Source organism: Oncorhynchus tshawytscha, unplaced genomic scaffold (assembly GCF_018296145.1).
Source record: "Oncorhynchus tshawytscha isolate Ot180627B unplaced genomic scaffold, Otsh_v2.0 Un_contig_6377_pilon_pilon, whole genome shotgun sequence".
NCBI lineage: Eukaryota > Metazoa > Chordata > Actinopteri > Salmoniformes > Salmonidae > Oncorhynchus > Oncorhynchus tshawytscha.
The window spans coordinates 37,501-55,000 of record NW_024609314.1 but is presented as its reverse complement, the minus strand read 5'-3'; the positions used below and the strand labels follow the sequence as shown (position 1 = coordinate 55,000).

General features: G+C 46.7%; 1 protein-coding gene across 1 annotated transcript in view; it reads left to right on the top strand.

Moving 5' to 3' along the window:
- LOC121844578 (pleckstrin homology domain-containing family G member 4B-like) overlaps window positions 1-17,500 on the top strand; it is a 54,354-nt gene that overhangs the window by 26,298 nt on the left and 10,556 nt on the right. Inside the window, exon 8 of the mRNA XM_042314850.1 lies at window positions 8,996-9,134. Coding sequence (XP_042170784.1) covers window positions 8,996-9,134 — 139 coding nt within the window. The remainder of the gene's footprint in view (window positions 1-8,995; window positions 9,135-17,500) is intronic.

Genomic DNA, 17,500 nt, shown 5'->3' with positions numbered 1-17,500 from the left:
TGTCTACACCTTTAGGCAGTCATTAGGGACCCAGCCTGTGTCTGTTGTCACCAGCTAGCAGGGCTTCCCCTGCTGTTATGTCTACACCTTTAGGCAGTCATGAGGGACCCAGCCTGTGTCTGTTGTCACCAGCTAGCAGGGCTTCCCCCTGCTGTTATGTCATGATGTGATTCAGTCTACTTCCTTCCTGTGACTAACCCCTCTCCTGATCCCTCTCTGTCACCCCAAGCTCTGCCCGCCACACCCCTCCCATTGCTCAGGAATGTACTCTCCCTACCTGCTCCTGACTAGAGGGCATTTCCAACTCACTCAAAAATGGGGGGTTCCCTCTAGTTCCTAACTTCTGGGGCTTTGCAGATAAATGCTGTTGATATGTGTATTGTTCCTGTAGCTGCAGTAACACCACTCTGTGTGTCAGTATGGAGCTGCAGTAACACCACTCTGTGTGTCAGTATGGAGCTGCAGTAACACCACTCTGTGTGTCAGTATGGGGTCGTATTGTTCCTGTAGCTGCAGTAACACCACTCTGTGTGTCAGTATGGGGTCGTATTGTTCCTGTAGCTGCAGTAACACCACTCTGTGTGTCAGTAAGGAGCTGCAGTAACACCACTCTGTGTGTCAGTATGTAGCTGCAGTAACACCACTCTGTGTGTCAGTATGGAGCTGCAGTAACACCACTCTGTGTGTCAGTAAGGAGCTGCAGTAACACCACTCTGTGTGTCAGTAAGGAGCTGCAGTAACACCACTCTGTGTGTCAGTAAGGAGCTGCAGTAACACCACTCTGTGTGTCAGTATGGAGCTGCAGTAACACCACTCTGTGTGTCAGTATGGGGTCGTATTGTTCCTGTAGCTGCAGTAACACCACTCCGTGTGTCAGTATGGAGCTGCAGTAACACCACTCTGTGTGTCAGTATGGAGCTGCAGTAACACCACTCTGTGTGTCAGTATAGAGCTGCAGTAACACCACTCTGTGTGTCAGTATAGAGCTGCAGTAACACCACTCTGTGTGTCAGTATGGAGCTGCAGTAACACCACTCTGTGTGTCAGTATGGAGCTGCAGTAACACCACTCTGTGTGTCAGTATAGAGCTGCAGTAACACCACTCTGTGTGTCAGTATAGAGCTGCAGTAACACCACTCTGTGTGTCAGTATAGAGCTGCAGTAACACCACTCTGTGTGTCAGTATGGAGCTGCAGTAACACCACTCTGTGTGTCAGTAAGGAGCTGCAGTAACACAACTCTGTGTGTCAGTATGGAGCTGCAGTAACACCACTCTGTGTGTCAGTAAGGAGCTGCAGTAACACCACTCTGTGTGTCAGTATGGGGTCGTATTGTTCCTGTAGCTGCAGTAACACCACTCTGTGTGTCAGTAAGGAGCTGCAGTAACACCACTCTGTGTGTCAGTATGGAGCTGCAGTAACACCACTCTGTGTGTCAGTAAGGAGCTGCAGTAACACCACTCTGTGTGTCAGTATGGGGTCGTATTGTTCCTGTAGCTGCAGTAACACCACTCTGTGTGTCAGTATGGAGCTGCAGTAACACCACTCTGTGTGTCAGTATGGAGCTGCAGTAACACCACTCTGTGTGTCAGTATGGGGTCGTATTGTTGTTTATTGGTACTTCCTGTATATAGTCATGTTATTACCTGGTACTTCCTGTATAAAGCCATGTTATTACCTGGTACTTCCTGTATATAGCCATGTTATTACCTGGTACTTCCTGTATATAGCCATGTTATTACCTGGTACTTCCTGTATATAGCCATGTTATTACCTGGTACTTCCTGTATATAGCCATGTTATGACCTGGTACTTCCTGTATATAACCATGTTATGACCTGGTACTTCCTGTATATAGCCATGTTATTACCTGGTACTTCCTGTATATAGCCATGTTATTACCTGGTACTTCCTGTATATAGCCATGTTATTACCTGGTACTTCCTGTATATAGCCATGTTATGACCTGGTACTTCCTGTATATAGCCATGTTATTACCTGGTACTTCCTGTATATAGCCATGTTATGACCTGGTACTTCCTGTATATAACCATGTTATGACCTGGTACTTCCTGTATATAGCCATGTTATTACCTGGTACTTCCTGTATATAGCCATGTTATTACCTGGTACTTCCTGTATATAACCATGTTATTACCTGGTACTTCCTGTATATAGCCATGTTATTACCTGGTACTTCCTGTATATAGCCATGTTATTACCTGGTACTTCCTGTATATAGCCATGTTATTACCTGGTACTCCCTGTATATAGCCATGTTATTACCTGGTACTTCCTGTATATAGCCATGTTATTACCTGGTACTTCCTGTATATAGCCATGTTATTACCTGGTACTTCCTGTATATAGCCATGTTATTACCTGGTACTTCCTGTATATAGCCATGTTATTACCTGGTACTTCCTGTATATAGCCATGTTATTACCTGGTACTTCCTGTATATAGCCATGTTATTACCTGGTACTTCCTGTATATAGCCATGTTATTACCTGGTACTTCCTGTATATAGCCATGTTATTACCTGGTACTCTGTGTATTTAGTCAAATTATCATTGTGTATTTATTCCTCGTATTATAATTAGTTTATCTCATCGTTCTCTCTGCGTTGTTGTGAAGGGCCGTCAGTCAGCGTTTCACAACAGTGTCTACAACCTGTTGTCTACCAGGCAGGTCACAATACAACCTGTTGTCTACCAGGCAGGTCACAAATACAACCTGTTGTCTACCAGGCAGGTCACAAATACAACCTGTTGTCTACCAGGCAGGTCACAAATACAACCTGTTGTCTACCAGGCAGGTCACAAATACAACCTGTTGTCTACCAGGCAGGTCACAAATACAACCTGTTGTCTACCAGGCAGGTCACAAATACAACCTGTTGTCTACCAGGCAGGTCACAAATACAACCTGTTGTCTACCAGGCAGGTCACAAATACAACCTGTTGTCTACCAGGCAGGTCACAAATACAATTGGAATATTTTGGTCCTTTATGAGAGAGGTGCTGACAGGGTGACACAGCCTCAATGCTAGTATCACACACACACACACACACACACACACACACACACACACACACAGAAAGAAACATACCGTTGCCTAGCAACATGTTCTGTAAAATAAACAGACACGTGTCACTCCTCTCCAACCTGGTGAAATAAAGAGTATTGTTTATCCACTGTAGGTCCGTGTTATAATACAGTATCTCACTACTGGCATTGTAGTCAAGGTCATCTCTACGACTCTCAGTGATCTCCATATGAAGCTTCTCTCTGTCCTATAAGGCCCCAGGTCGTAGCTGAGGAGACACACAGAGATCCAGACTCATTCTGAACCGTTGATCCCCTACTGAGGAGACACACAGAGATCCAGACTCATTCTGAACCGTTGATCCCCTCCACACAGAGATCCAGACTCATTCTGAACCGTTGATCCCCTACTGAGGAGACACACAGAGATCCAGACTCATTCTGAACCATTGATCCTTCGTCAGCAGACTGACGGGACCCCTCACTGTGGGTGTTTCAAACCAAACCCCACTGTCTGTCTGAGTTGTGACAGTTCAGGAAGATGCCTTCCTAACCCCGTCCTTCCCTCTTCCTGGACAAAGCGATAGTGATTGACAGCCTGGTCCAGTCGGCATGCCGCCAGACATTAGCATGACAACAGAACCCCTGCCGGCCAGCCTGTTGCTAGGGCAGCACCACACTGGTTCCACCGTTGCTGGGGCAACATGACAGTCAAGTCATTCTACACCAATTCAGTCTATCTGGGACTGCTGAACCACTATGATAGTTGGTTTGATTTGATAGTTTTTCTAGTGTGTGTGTCCTAACTCTGTCAGCAGGGGGCAGACATGGTGTGTTCAGACAGGAATGGGGGGTATCTAGAATCCATTCAACTGAAATGTCTCTTCCGAATTTAACCCAAACCCCTCTGAATCAGAGAGGTGGGCGGCTGCCTTAATCGACATCCACGTCTTCGGTGCACCGGGAACAGTGGGTTAACTGCCTTGTTCAGGGGAACAGTGGGTTAACTGCCTTGTTCAGGGAACAGTGGGTTAACTGCCTTGTTCAGGGAACAGTGGGTTAGCTGCCTTGTTCAGGGGAACAGTGGGTTAACTGCCTTGTTCAGGGAACAGTGGGTTAACTGCCTTGTTCAGGGGAACAGTGGGTTAACTGCCTTGTTCAGGGGAACAGTGGGTTAACTGCCTTGTTCAGGGGAACAGTGGGTTAACTGCCTTGTTCAGGGGAACAGTGGGTTAACTGCCTTGTTCAGGGAACAGTGGGTTAACTGCCTTGTTCAGGGGAACAGTGGGTTAACTGCCTCGTTCAGGGGAACAGTGGGTTAACTGCCTCGTTCAGGGGAACAGTGGGTTAACTGCCTCGTTCAGGGGAACAGTGGGTTAACTGCCTCGTTCAGGGAACAGTGGGTTAACTGCCTTGTTCAGGGGAACAGTGGGTTAACTGCCTTGTTCAGGGAACAGTGGGTTAACTGCCTCGTTCAGGGGAACAGTGGGTTAACTGCCTCGTTCAGGGGAACAGTGGGTTAACTGCCTCGTTCAGGGGAACAGTGGGTTAACTGCCTCGTTCAGGGGAACAGTGGGTTAACTGCCTCGTTCAGGGGAACAGTGGGTTAACTGCCTCGTTCAGGGGAACAGTGGGTTAACTGCCTCGTTCAGGGAACAGTGGGTTAACTGCCTTGCTCAGGGGAACAGTGGGTTAAATATCTTCAGGGGAACAGTGGTTAACTGCCTTGTTCAGGGGAACAGTGGGTTAAACTGCCTTGTTCAGGGGAACAGTGGGTTAACTGCCTCGTTCAGGGGAACAGTGGGTTAACTGCCTTGTTCAGGGGAACAGTGGGTTAACTGCCTTGTTCAGGGGAACAGTGGGTTAACTGCCTTGTTCAGGGGAACAGTGGGTTAACTGCCTGCTGGTTACTAGTCTAACGCTCTAACCATTAGGCTACCTGCTGGTTACTAGTCCAACACTCTAACCACTAGTCTACCTGCTGGTTACTAGTCCAACGCTCTAACCACTAGGCTACCTGCTGGTTACTAGTCCAACACTCTAACCACTAGGATACCTGCTGGTTACTAGTCCAACGCTCTAACCACTAGGATACCTGCTGGTTACTAGTCCAACACTCTAACCACTAGTCTACCTGCTGGTTACTGACCCAACACTCTAACCACTAGTCTACCTGCTGGTTACTAGTCCAACGCTCTAACCACTAGTCTACCTGCTGGTTACTGGCCTAACACTCTAACCACTAGTCTACCTGCTGGTTACTCCCAACACTCTAACCACTAGTCTACCTGCCGTCCCTCCGCTCTAACCACTAGTCTACATGCCTCCCTCCGCTCTAACCACTAGTCTACCTGCCGCCCCTCCACTCTAACCACTAGTCTACCTGCCGCCCTCCACTCTAACCACTAGCCTAACACTCCCACTAGTCTACCTGCCGTCCCTCCAAACCACTAGTCTAAACCACTAGTCTACCTGCCGCCCCTCCACTCTAACCACTAGTCTACCTGCCTCCCCACTCCACTCTAACCACTAGTCTACCTGCCGCCCCTCCCTCTCCACTAGTCTCTAACCACTAGTCTACCTGCCGCCCCCCTCCCACTCTAACCACTAGTCTACCTGCCACCCCTCCCCTCTAACCACTAGTCTACCTGCCTCCCCTCCCCTCTAACCACTAGTCTACCTGCCTCCCCTCCCCTCTAACCACTAGTCTACCTGCCTCCCCCCTCCCACTAGTCTCTAACCACTAGTCTACCTGCCGTCCCTCCCCTCTAACCACTAGTCTACCTGCCACCCTCCCCTCTAACCACTAGTCTACCTGCCGCCCCTCCCCTCTAACCACTAGTCTACCTGCCGCCCCTCCCCTCTAACCACTAGTCTACCTGCCTCCCCCCTCTAACCACTAGTCTACCTGCCTCCCTCCCCTCTAACCACTAGTCTACCTGCCTCCCCTCCACTCTAACCACTAGTCCCTGCCTCCCCACTCTAACCACTAGTCTACCTGCCGCCCCTCCCCTCTAACCACTAGTCTACCTGCCTCCCTCCCCTCTAACCACTAGTCTACCTGCCTCCTCCCCTCTAACCACTAGTCTACCTGACTCCCTCCCCTCTAACCACTAGTCTACCTGCCGCCCCTCCCCTCTAACCACTAGTCTACCTGCAGAGTGTGTGACGGTCCTTTCTGATTGTCCTCAGTTAAAAGGAGGTTTTCCAATATAATCACCCTGCTGATATTTATGTTCTACAAAGATGTTTAAATGTTTCAGACAAAGGTCAGGTCATCACAATTACACATTGGGCTAACTGTTGTGTGTGAGTTGGTCTAACTGTTGTGTGTGAGTTGGTCTAACTGTTGTGTGTGAGTTGGTCTAACTGTTGTGTGTGAGTTGGTCTAACTGTTGTGTGTGAGTTGGTCTAACTGTTGTGTGTGAGTTGGTCTAACTGTTGTGTGTGTGTGAGTTGGTCTAACTGTTGTGTGTGAGTTGGTCTAACTGTTGTGTGTGTGTGAGTTGGTCTAACTTTTGTGTGTGAGTTGGTCTAACTGTTGTGTGTGTGTGAGTTGGGCTAACTGTTGTGTGTGAGTTGGGCTAACTGTTGTGTGTGAGTTGGGCTAACTGTTGTGTGTGTGAGTTGGTCTAACTGTTGTGTGTGAGTTGGTCTAACTGTTGTGTGTGTGTGAGTTGGTCTAACTGTTGTGTGTGTGAGTTGGTCTAACTGTTGTGTGTGTGAGTTGGGCTAACTGTTGTGTGTGAGTTGGGCTAACTGTTGTGTGTGAGTTGGGCTAACTGTTGTGTGTGAGTTGGTCTAACTGTTGTGTGTGAGTTGGTCTAACTGTTGTGTGTGAGTTGGTCTAACTGTTGTGTGTGAGTTGGTCTAACTGTTGTGTGTGAGTTGGTCTAACTGTTGTGTGTGTGTTGGTCTAACTGTTGTGTGTGTGTGAGTTGGTCTAACTGTTGTGTGTGTGTGAGTTGGTCTAACTGTTGTGTGTGTGTGAGTTGGTCTAACTGTTGTGTGTGTGAGTTGGTCTAACTGTTGTGTGTGTGAGTTGGTCTAACTGTTGTGTGTGAGTTGGTCTAACTGTTGTGTGTGTGTGAGTTGGTCTAACTGTTGTGTGTGTGTGAGTTGGTCTAACTGTTGTGTGTGTGAGTTGGTCTAACTGTTGTGTGTGAGTTGGTCTAACTGTTGTGTGTGTGTGAGTTGGTCTAACTGTTGTGTGTGAGTTGGTCTAACTGTTGTGTGTGTGAGTTGGTCTAACTGTTGTGTGTGTGAGTTGGTCTAACTGTTGTGTGTGTGTGAGTTGGTCTAACTGTTGTGTGTGTGAGTTGGTCTAACTGTTGTGTGTGAGTTGGTCTAACTGTTGTGTGTGTGTGAGTTGGTCTAACTGTTGTGTGAGTTGGTCTAACTGTTGTGTGTGTGTGTGTGTGTGTTGGTCTAACAGTTGTGTGTGTGTTGGTCTAAATGTTGGGGAAACAGAGTATGGCTGTAATGTATAACGTGAGGACAATGCAGTGTACTGTAATACTGGACTACAGTAGAGCTAGCTAGGGGCTATGATGTCATGTTGTAGTCATCGACCCGGGCTTCATCCTAGGCGTCCCTCACAATGTACTCAGTCAGTGTCTGCTGCTGGAGCCCTGAGCTAATGCTTCCTTAACGACAGATACACACACACACACACACAACGGACAAGGAAGCAGATAGATAGATAGACACGGTAGAGTACACACACACACACACACTCTGCTCTGTCACTCAAACCAGCTCATCCAATCAAATCTCTATCTCTCATTCCTCAACTCAATCAACACATCCACCCCATGTCAATCAATTCAACTGGTGATCCAATGAGATGTCAGTCTGCTCTGTCAGTCCATGTCAGTGATGACCACAGTGTACAGTAGTACCACAGACTGGCTCTGACTAGCATCAACTAAAGACAGCACACGAGGGGGGAATATTTACTTTTCTTCAGAGAGGAACAGGCAACAATACAATCACATCTTTCTTCTACAGTTAAAAATCAGAAGTTTGATTTTGGTGAAAGATAGTCGTCTGAGTCAAGGGAGTCTCTCCTAGCTGTCGTCTGAGTCAAGGGAGTCTCTCCTAGCTGTCGTCTGAGTCAAGGGAGTCTCTCCTAGCTGTCGTCTGAGTCAAGGGAGTCTCTCCTAGCTGTCGTCTGAGTCAAGGGAGTCTCTCCTAGCTGTCGTCTGAGTCAAGGGAGTCTCTCCTAGCTGTCGTCTGAGTCAAGGGAGTCTCTCCTAGCTGTCGTCTGAGTCAAGGGAGTCTCTCCTAGCTGTCGTCTGAGTCAAGGGAGTCTCTCCTAGCTGTCGTCTGAGTCAAGGGAGTCTCTCCTAGCTGTCGTCTGAGTCAAGAGAGTCTCTCCTAGCTGTCGTCTGAGTCAAGGGAGTCTCTCCTAGATGTCGTCTGAGTCAAGGGAGTCTCTCCTAGCTGTCGTCTGAGTCAAGGGAGTCTCTCCTAGCTGTCGTCTGAGTCAAGGGAGTCTCTCCTAGCTGTCGTCTGAGTCAAGAGAGTCTATCCTAGCTGTCGTCTGAGTCAAGAGAGTCTATCCTAGCTGTCCTCTGAGTCAAGAGAGTCTTCCTAGCTGTCCTCTGAGTCAAGAGAGTCTTCCTAGCTGTCCTCTGAGTCAAGAGAGTCTCTCCTAGCTGTCCTCTGAGTCAAGAGAGTCTCTCCTAGCTGTCCTCTGAGTCAAGAGAGTCTCTCCTAGCTGTCCTCTGAGTCAAGAGAGTCTCTCCTAGCTGTGTCCTAGCTGTGTCCTAGCTGTGTCCTAGCTGTGTCCTAGCTGTGTCCTAGCTGAAAGTGTCTTGTTTCTACTGTGCAAGGAAACGTTGTATTGGACTGAGGAACTACTGTACTGTCTTCAAAAGGAGCCTGCCTCTATCTGTCCTGCTGGAAGTCTAAAGGACTGTCTCTCTCTCTGTGTGTCCCTCCAGAGATGCCGTGGAGGTTGTGGCTGGTCTGTATGATCAGGTGGATGAGCTGGTTCACAAGCTGGTGATGCTGTCCAACCAACGCACTCAGGAACTGGACTTTATCATGGAGTTCAAGAGTCTGGAGCAGGGATTCAAGGAGGTGAGAGGGGCTGGGTGTTAGGGTTGGGGTATAGGGCTGGGGTATAGGGCTGGGGTATAGGGGCTGGGGTATAGGGCTGGGGTATAGGGTTGGGGTATAGGGTTGGGGTATAGGGCTGGGTGTTAGGGCTGGGGTATAGGGCTGGGATATAGGGTTGGGGTATAGGGCTGGGTGTTAGGGCTGGGTGTTAGGGCTGGGGTATAGGGCTGGGTGTTAGGGCTGGGGTATAGGGCTGGGTTAGGACTGGGGTGTTAGGGCTGGGGTATAGGGTTGGGGTATAGGACTGGGGTATAGGGCTGGGGTTTAGGGCTGTGGTATAGGGCTGGGTTAGGGCTAGGGTATAGGGCTGGGTATATGGTTGGGGTATAGGGCTGGGGTATAGGGCTAGGCTATAGGGCTGGGTATATGGTTGGGGTATAGGGCTGCGTGTTAGGACTGGGGTATAGGGCTGGGTATAGGGCTGGGGTATAGGGCTGGGTATAGGGCTGGGGTATAGGGTTGGGGTATAGGGCTGGGGTATAGGGCTGGGTGTTGGGGCTGGGGTATAGGGCTGGGTGTTAGGGCTGGGGTATAGGGCTGGGGTATAGGGTTGGGGTATAGGGCTGGGTGTTAGGGCTGGGGTATAGGGCTGGGTGTTAGGGCTGGGGTATAGGGCTGGGAATAGGGATAAGGGCTGGGAATAGGGATAGGGGCTGTGGAGGGGCTGGTTACAGGGATAGGGGCTGGGGAGGGGCTGGTTATATGGATAGGGGCTGGTTATAGGGATATGGGCTGGGGATAGGGGCTGGTTATATGGATAGGGGCTGGTTATAGCGATAGGGGCTGGTTATAGGGATATGGGCTGGTTATAGGGATAGGGGCTGGTTATAGGGATATGGGCTGGTTATAGGGATATGGGCTGGTTATAGGGATAGGGGCTGGTTATAGGGATAGGGGCTGGGGATGGGGGCTGGTTATAGGGATATGGGCTGGTTATAGGGATATGGTCTGGTTATAGGGATAGGGGCTGGGGATAGGGGTTGGTTATAGGGATAGGACCTGGGGATAGGGGCTGGTTATATGGATAGGGGCTGGTTATAGGGATAGGGGCTGGTTATAGGGATAGGGGCTGGTTATAGGGATAGGGGCTGGTTATAGGGGCTGGTTAGATAGGGATAGGGGCTGGTTATAGAGATAGGGGCTGGTTATAGGGATATGTGCTGGTTATAGGGATATGGGCTGGTTATAGGGATAGGGGCTGGTTATAGGGATAGGGGCTGGTTATAGGGATAGGGGCTGGTTATAGGGATAGGGGCTGATTATAGGGATAGGGGCTGGTTATAGGGATAGGGGCTGGTTATAGGGATATGTGCTGGTTATAGGGATAGGGGCTGGTTATAGGGATAGGGGCTGGTTATAGGGATAGGGGGCTGGGGATGGGGGCTGGTTATAGGGATAGGGGCTGGTTATAGGGATAGGGGCTGGTTATAGGGATAGGGGCTGAGGATAGGGGCTGGGGATAGGGATAGGGGCTGGGGATAAGGGGCTGGTTATAGGGATAGGGGCTGGTTATAGGGATAGTGGCTGGTTATAGGGATAGGGGCTGGGGATAGGGGCTGGGGCTGATTATAGGGGCTAGGGATAGGGGCTGGTTATAGGGGTTGGGGTTAGTGGCTGGTTATAGGGATATGGGGCTGGTTATAGGGATAGGGACTGGTTATAGGGATAGGGGCTGGGGGTAGGGACAGGGGCTGGGGCTGATTATAGGGGCTGGTTATCGGGCCTGGGGATAGGGGCTGGTTATATGGGCTGGGGTTAGGGGCTGGTTATAGGGATAAGGGCTGGGGCTAGGGATAGAGGGCTGGGGGTAGGGGCTGGTTATAGGGATAGGGACTGGTTATAGGGACAGGGGACTGGGGATAGGGCCTGGTTATAGGGATAGGGGGTGTTTATAGGGGCTGGTTAAGGGGCTGGTTATAGGGGCTGGGGATAGGGGCTGGTTATAGGGATAGAGGGCTGGGGGTAGGGGTTGGTTATAGGGATATGGGCTGGTTATAGGGGCAGGGGACTGGGGATAGGGCCTGGTTATAGGGATAGGGGCTGGTTATAGGGACAGGGGCTGGGGATAGGGATAGGGGCTGGTTATAGGGATATGGGCTGGTTATAAGGATTGGGGCTGGGGATGTTTATAGGGGCTGGTTATAGGGGCTGGTTATAGTGGCTGGTTATCGGTGCTGGTTAAATCAAATCAAATTTTATTTGTCACATACACATGGTTAGCAGATGTTAATGCGAGTGTAGCGAAATGCTTGTGCTTCTAGTTCCGACAATGCAGTAATAACCAACAAGTAATCTAACTAACAATTCCAAAACTACTGTCTTATACACAGTGTAAGGGGATAAAGAATATGTACATAAGGATATATGAATGAGTGATGGTACAGAGCAGCATAGGCAAGATACAGTAGATGGTATCGAGTACAGTATATATGAGATGAGTATGTAAACAAAGTGGCATAGTTAAAGTGGCTAGTGATACATGTATTACATAAGGATGCAGTCGATGATATAGAGTACAGTATATACGTATACATATGAGATGAATAATGTAGGTTAAGTAACATTATATAAGGTAGCATTGTTTAAAGTGGCTAGTGATATATTTACATCATTTCCCATCAATTCCCATTATAGGGGCTGGTTATAGGAGCTGGTTATAGGGGCTGGGGATAGGGGCTGGTTATAGGGGCTGGTTATAGGGGCTGGGGATAGGGGCTGGTTATAGGGGCTGGTTATAGGGGCTGGGGAAAGGGGCTGGTTATAGGGGCTGGGGATAGGGGCTGGTTATAGGGGCTGGGGATAGGGGCTGGTTATAGGGGCTGGTTATAGGGGCTGGTTATAGGGGCTGGGGATAGGGGCTGGTTATAGGGGCTGGTTATAGGGGCTGGGGATAGGGGCTGGTTATAGGGGCTGGGGAAAGGGGCTGGGACTCTCAATCGGGCAGGAACTGGAGTTTATCATGTTTCAGGAGCCTGGAGAGGGAGTCAAGGAGGTACATAACAGCTTATAACTCTTATAGCTATGATGCATTATAGCAGAGTCTTCCAAACTAGGGGTCCTGATATGAAAATGGGTTCATAGACCTGGGGTATCAGTGACCTCCGGTAGCCTCTAGAGGAGGTTATCGTAAACAGAGCGGTTTCTGTTTTCTCCCTACACATGTGGCTCTATCTTGTCAACCGTTTAAAATCAAATAACATGTTATTGGTCACATGGTTAGCAGATGTTATTGGTCACATGGTTAGCAGATGTTATTGGTCACATGGTTAGCAGATGTTATTGGTCACATGGTTAGCAGATGTTATTGGTCACATGGTTAGCAGATGTTATTGGTCACATGGTTAGCAGATGTTATTGGTCACATGGTTAGCAGATGTTATTGGTCACATGGTTATGTTATTGGTCACATGGTTAACAGATGTTATTGGTCACATGGTTAGCAGATGTTATTGGTCACATACACATGGTTAGCAGATGTTATTGGTCACATACACATGGTTAGCAGATGTTATTGGTCACATGGTTAGCAGATGTTATTGGTCACATGGTTAGCAGATGTTATTGGTCACATACACATGGTTAGCTGATGTTATTGGTCACATACACATGGTTAGCAGATGTTATTGGTCACATGGTTAGCAGATGTTATTGGTCACATACACATGGTTAGCAGATGTTATTGGTCACATACACATGGTTAGCATATGTTATTGGTCACATGGTTAGCAGATGTTATTGGTCACATGGTTAGCAGATGTTATTGGTCACATGCACATGGTTAGCAGATGTTTTTGGTCACATACACATGGTTAGCAGATGTTATTGGTCACATACACACGGTTAGCAGATGTTATTGGTCACATGGTTAGCAGATGTTATTGGTCACATGCACATGGTTAGCAGATGTTATTGGTCACATACACATGGTTAGCAGATGTTTTTGGTCACATACACATGGTTAGCAGATGTTATTGGTCACATGCACATGGTTAGTAGATGTTATTGGTCACATACACATGGTTAGCAGATGTTATTGGTCACATGGTTAGCAGATGTTAATGGTCACATACACATGGTTAGTAGATGTTATTGGTCACATACACATGGTTAGCAGATGTTATTGGTCACATGGTTAGCAGATGTTATTGGTCACATGGTTAGCAGATGTTATTGGTCACATACATGGTTAGCAGATGTTATTGGTCACATGGTTAGCAGATGTTATTGGTCACATGGTTAGCAGATGTTATTGGTCACATGGTTAGCAGATGTTATTGGTCACATGGTTAGCAGATGTTATTGGTCACATGGTTAGCAGATGTTATTGGTCACATGGTTAGCAGATGTTATTGGTCACATGGTTAGCAGATGTTATTGGTCACATGGTTAGCAGATGTTATTGTGTAGTGAAATGCTTGTGCTTCTAGCTTCGACAATGCAGTAATAGCTAACAATTCCACAACGTATACCCCAAAATACATCTAAGTAGGAATGAGTTAAGGCTATATACATATGGACTAGTGATGTCAGTGAGGAACAGACTAAGATACCTTAGAATAGTATAGAAAACCAGTCTATACATATGAGATGAGTAATACATAGACTAAGATACAGATAGAAAACCAGTAGATACATATGGACTAGTGATGTCAGAAAACCAGTATATACATATGGACTAGTGATGTCAGAAAACCAGTAGATACATATGGACTAGTGATGTCAGAAAACCAGTAGATACATATGGACTAGTGATGTCAGAAAACCAGTATATACATATGGACTAGTGATGTCAGAAAACCAGTATATACATATGGACTAGTGATGTCAGAAAACCAGTAGATACATATGGACTAGTGATGTCAGAAAACCAGTAGATACATATGGACTAGTGATGTCAGAAAACCAGTAGATACATATGGACTAGTGATGTCAGAAAACCAGTAGATACATATGGACTAGTGATGTCAGAAAACCAGTATATACATATGGACTAGTGATGTCAGAAAACCAGTAGATACATATGGACCTAAAGGTGCAATGTGCAGAAATCGCTCCGTCATTTCCTGGTTGATAAAATTCTAATAGTTCCCCTAATTTCAGTTTGTGCTGTCAGCTGTCCCTGACTGAGAACCACACCCGCCAAAACACAAAGAAATAGACAACATAGAAACTTGAACATAGAATGCCTACCCCATATCACACCCTGACCAAACCAAATGGAGACATAAAAACCTCTCTCGGTCAGGGCTGTGACAGATTACAGAACTCTTGTTTTTACATGGTGGAGGGCCGCACATTTCTTTATATATCAAAATGGAGTCATGGGCCCTAAAGGTTAGGGAACCTCTGATTACAGCAGGTACCAACTGTACATTAGGGGGCCTGTCATAGATTTACAGATATTGTCATTCTGTGTGTGTGTGTGTGTGTGTGTGTGTGTGTGTGTGTGTGTGTGTGTGTGTGTTTTATTTTATTTATTATTTCTTAATTTTTTAAAATATTTTTATTATGAACACAACAAATACAAAAGCAGAAATATACAAACAAGACATAAACCTAACAGACATTTTACAGCGAGATACATTTTCAGTTTGTTAAGATGTTTTATGGTGTGTATGTGCTTTTGAGTGTTTTTGATTTACCGAGGTTTCTGGATAGAATTTCTGAATTCTATCTTAAATAATGTGAAGAGGGGTTTGTTCTCTGGAGCAGCTTTTATGGATAAAGAATCTTCATGAAAGATAAACACATTAGCAATGAAAGTTCAAATCAGTAGGTCCGTATCATTTGATCACAATAACACATAATAACAGTCTCTCAGATTAACATGAATAGTCGCCTTTATTTTCTAAAACTGACTCACTGACATCTTCTAACTCACTCCATCTTCTAACTCACTGCCAACATCTTCTGACTCACTCCAACATCATCTGACTCACTCCAACCTCTTTTAACTGGCATTCCAACATCATCTGACTCTGACTGTCTGACTCACTCCAATATCTTCTAACTCTGGCTCCAACCTCTTCTGACTGACTGGCTGGCTGACTGACTGACTGGCTGGCATCTTCTGACTCACTCCAATATCTTCTGACTCACTCCAACCTCTTCTAACTCACTCCTCCCTCTCCAACATCTTCTAACTCACACCAACATCATCTGACTGACTGGCATCATCTGACTCACTCCAGCATCTGGCTGACTCACTCCAGCATCTTCTGACTCACTCCAGCATCTTCTGACTCACTGGCTGGCTGACATCTTCTGACTCACTCCAACATCTTCTAACTCACTCCAACATCTTCTGACTCACTGATGTTCACATCTTCTGACTGGCTGACTAACATCATCTGACTGGCTGGCTCACTGAACCTCTTCTGACTCACTCTGGCTGAACTCTTCTAACTCACTCCAACATCTTCTGACTCACTGACAACATCTTCTGACTCACTCAAACATCTTCTAACTGGCACTGACCAACATCCCTCCAACATCATCTGACTCACTCCAACATCCTCTAACTGTCTCCAACATCTTCTAACTGTCCTCACTCCAACATCTTCTGACTCACTCCTCACTCCAACATCCTCTAACTCACTCAAACATCGGCTAGCTAACTCACTCCAACATCTTCTGACTCACTAGCAACATCTTCTGATAATGTATTGATAACATCTGACTGACTCACTACCTCATCTTCTGACTCACCACTTATAACCTGGCTGACTAACTAACAACCTCTTCTGACTGTATTGATAACCTCTTCTGACTCAAATACTACCTCCATGCTTCTAACAACACAATAATGGCTAACTCACAACCAACATAATGTATTGACTGTACTGAACATCTAAATACTACCTCCATGCTAAGAACAGTCCCAAAATAAACATTTGTTTGATAATAGATATTTTAAATACTACCTCCATGCTATAAAAATTATAATGGCCATGCTAGAACAACTCAGAGATGGAGGATTGATAATAGAGGGAATTAAATACTACCTCCATGCTAGCTAACAACCACATGTGTGTAATGGCCATGTGTGCAACCACATTATAACTGGATTGAGGAGGTTGACATTAAATACTCCTCTGAGAACATCGGAGAGCTGGAGGATTCTCTGGAGCAGCTGCACAGGAAACAGACCCTCTAATCAGAGACTTCTACACTGCTGCCTACGTAGGTACCTTGACTGACTGACTGAGACTTGCTGACTTGCTGACTGGCTGGCTGACTGACTGACTGACTGACTGAAAAACTGGCTGTCTTATCTCCCTCTAACTGCTGCCTACGAATATGTACATCTGATACTGATGACTGGTTGACTGGCTGACAGACTGTCAGTCTGGCTGATACTGGCTGGCTGATATGGCAGTATGACTGGCTGAGTCTGACTGGCTGGCTGACTGACTGACATCCACGGTTACATGTCATGGGCCAGTATCACTTCATAATGTAGACTATGGGATCGTGCACAGACACAATGCACACAAACACTAAATACTACCTCCATGCTAGCTAACAACCACATTATAATGGCCATGCTAGCTAACAACCACATTATAATGCTAATACGAGCTAACAACCACATTATAATGGCCATGCTAGCTAACAACCACATTATAATGTATTGATAATGCATTGACATTAAATACTACCTCCATGCTAGCTAACAACCACATTATAATGCAATACTAGCTAGTATTGACATTATAATTAAATCACAATGGATCAGTTTCCCTGAAACAGCTGCCTGTCAATTAGCTGCCGACTTAGTGCAGTGTCCTTAGCTAGCTAGCTATGTTGCGCTAGCTAGCGAATATGCTAACGTTCGTTAGCTAAACATTTGGCTATGGGCTGCCACTGGCAGTATGGGATCATGGAGAGTGAATTCAGTTGTTTTTTTAGTTATCTAGCAGTGGGATCTGGCTGTTATCTACAGGGGCTTTATACAAAATAGCAACATTAGCGCAGCTAGCTAGATAGCTAGATAACATTGGAATCTAGACCATAAACTAAGCTTATAACACGGACATGCGTTGCCAAACAACACTACTGCCACCTTCAGGTTTGGAGTATGTTAACAGGGCTGAGTGACTGACGACGTCAAGGTCTTTGCTGTGTGAACACAAAGAGATTGACTGCCGACATTTTGTTCAGAGGTGTTAAGTAATGTCGACAGGCAAACATTTGACAATCCTACCGGTGTGTGTGTGCTGTACAAGTTACTGTCTGTTCTGTCCTATAGGAGCACTGTAAGGGTTAGAGTTGACTGTCTGTTCTGTCCTATAGGAACACTGTAAGGGTTAGAGTTGACTGTCTGT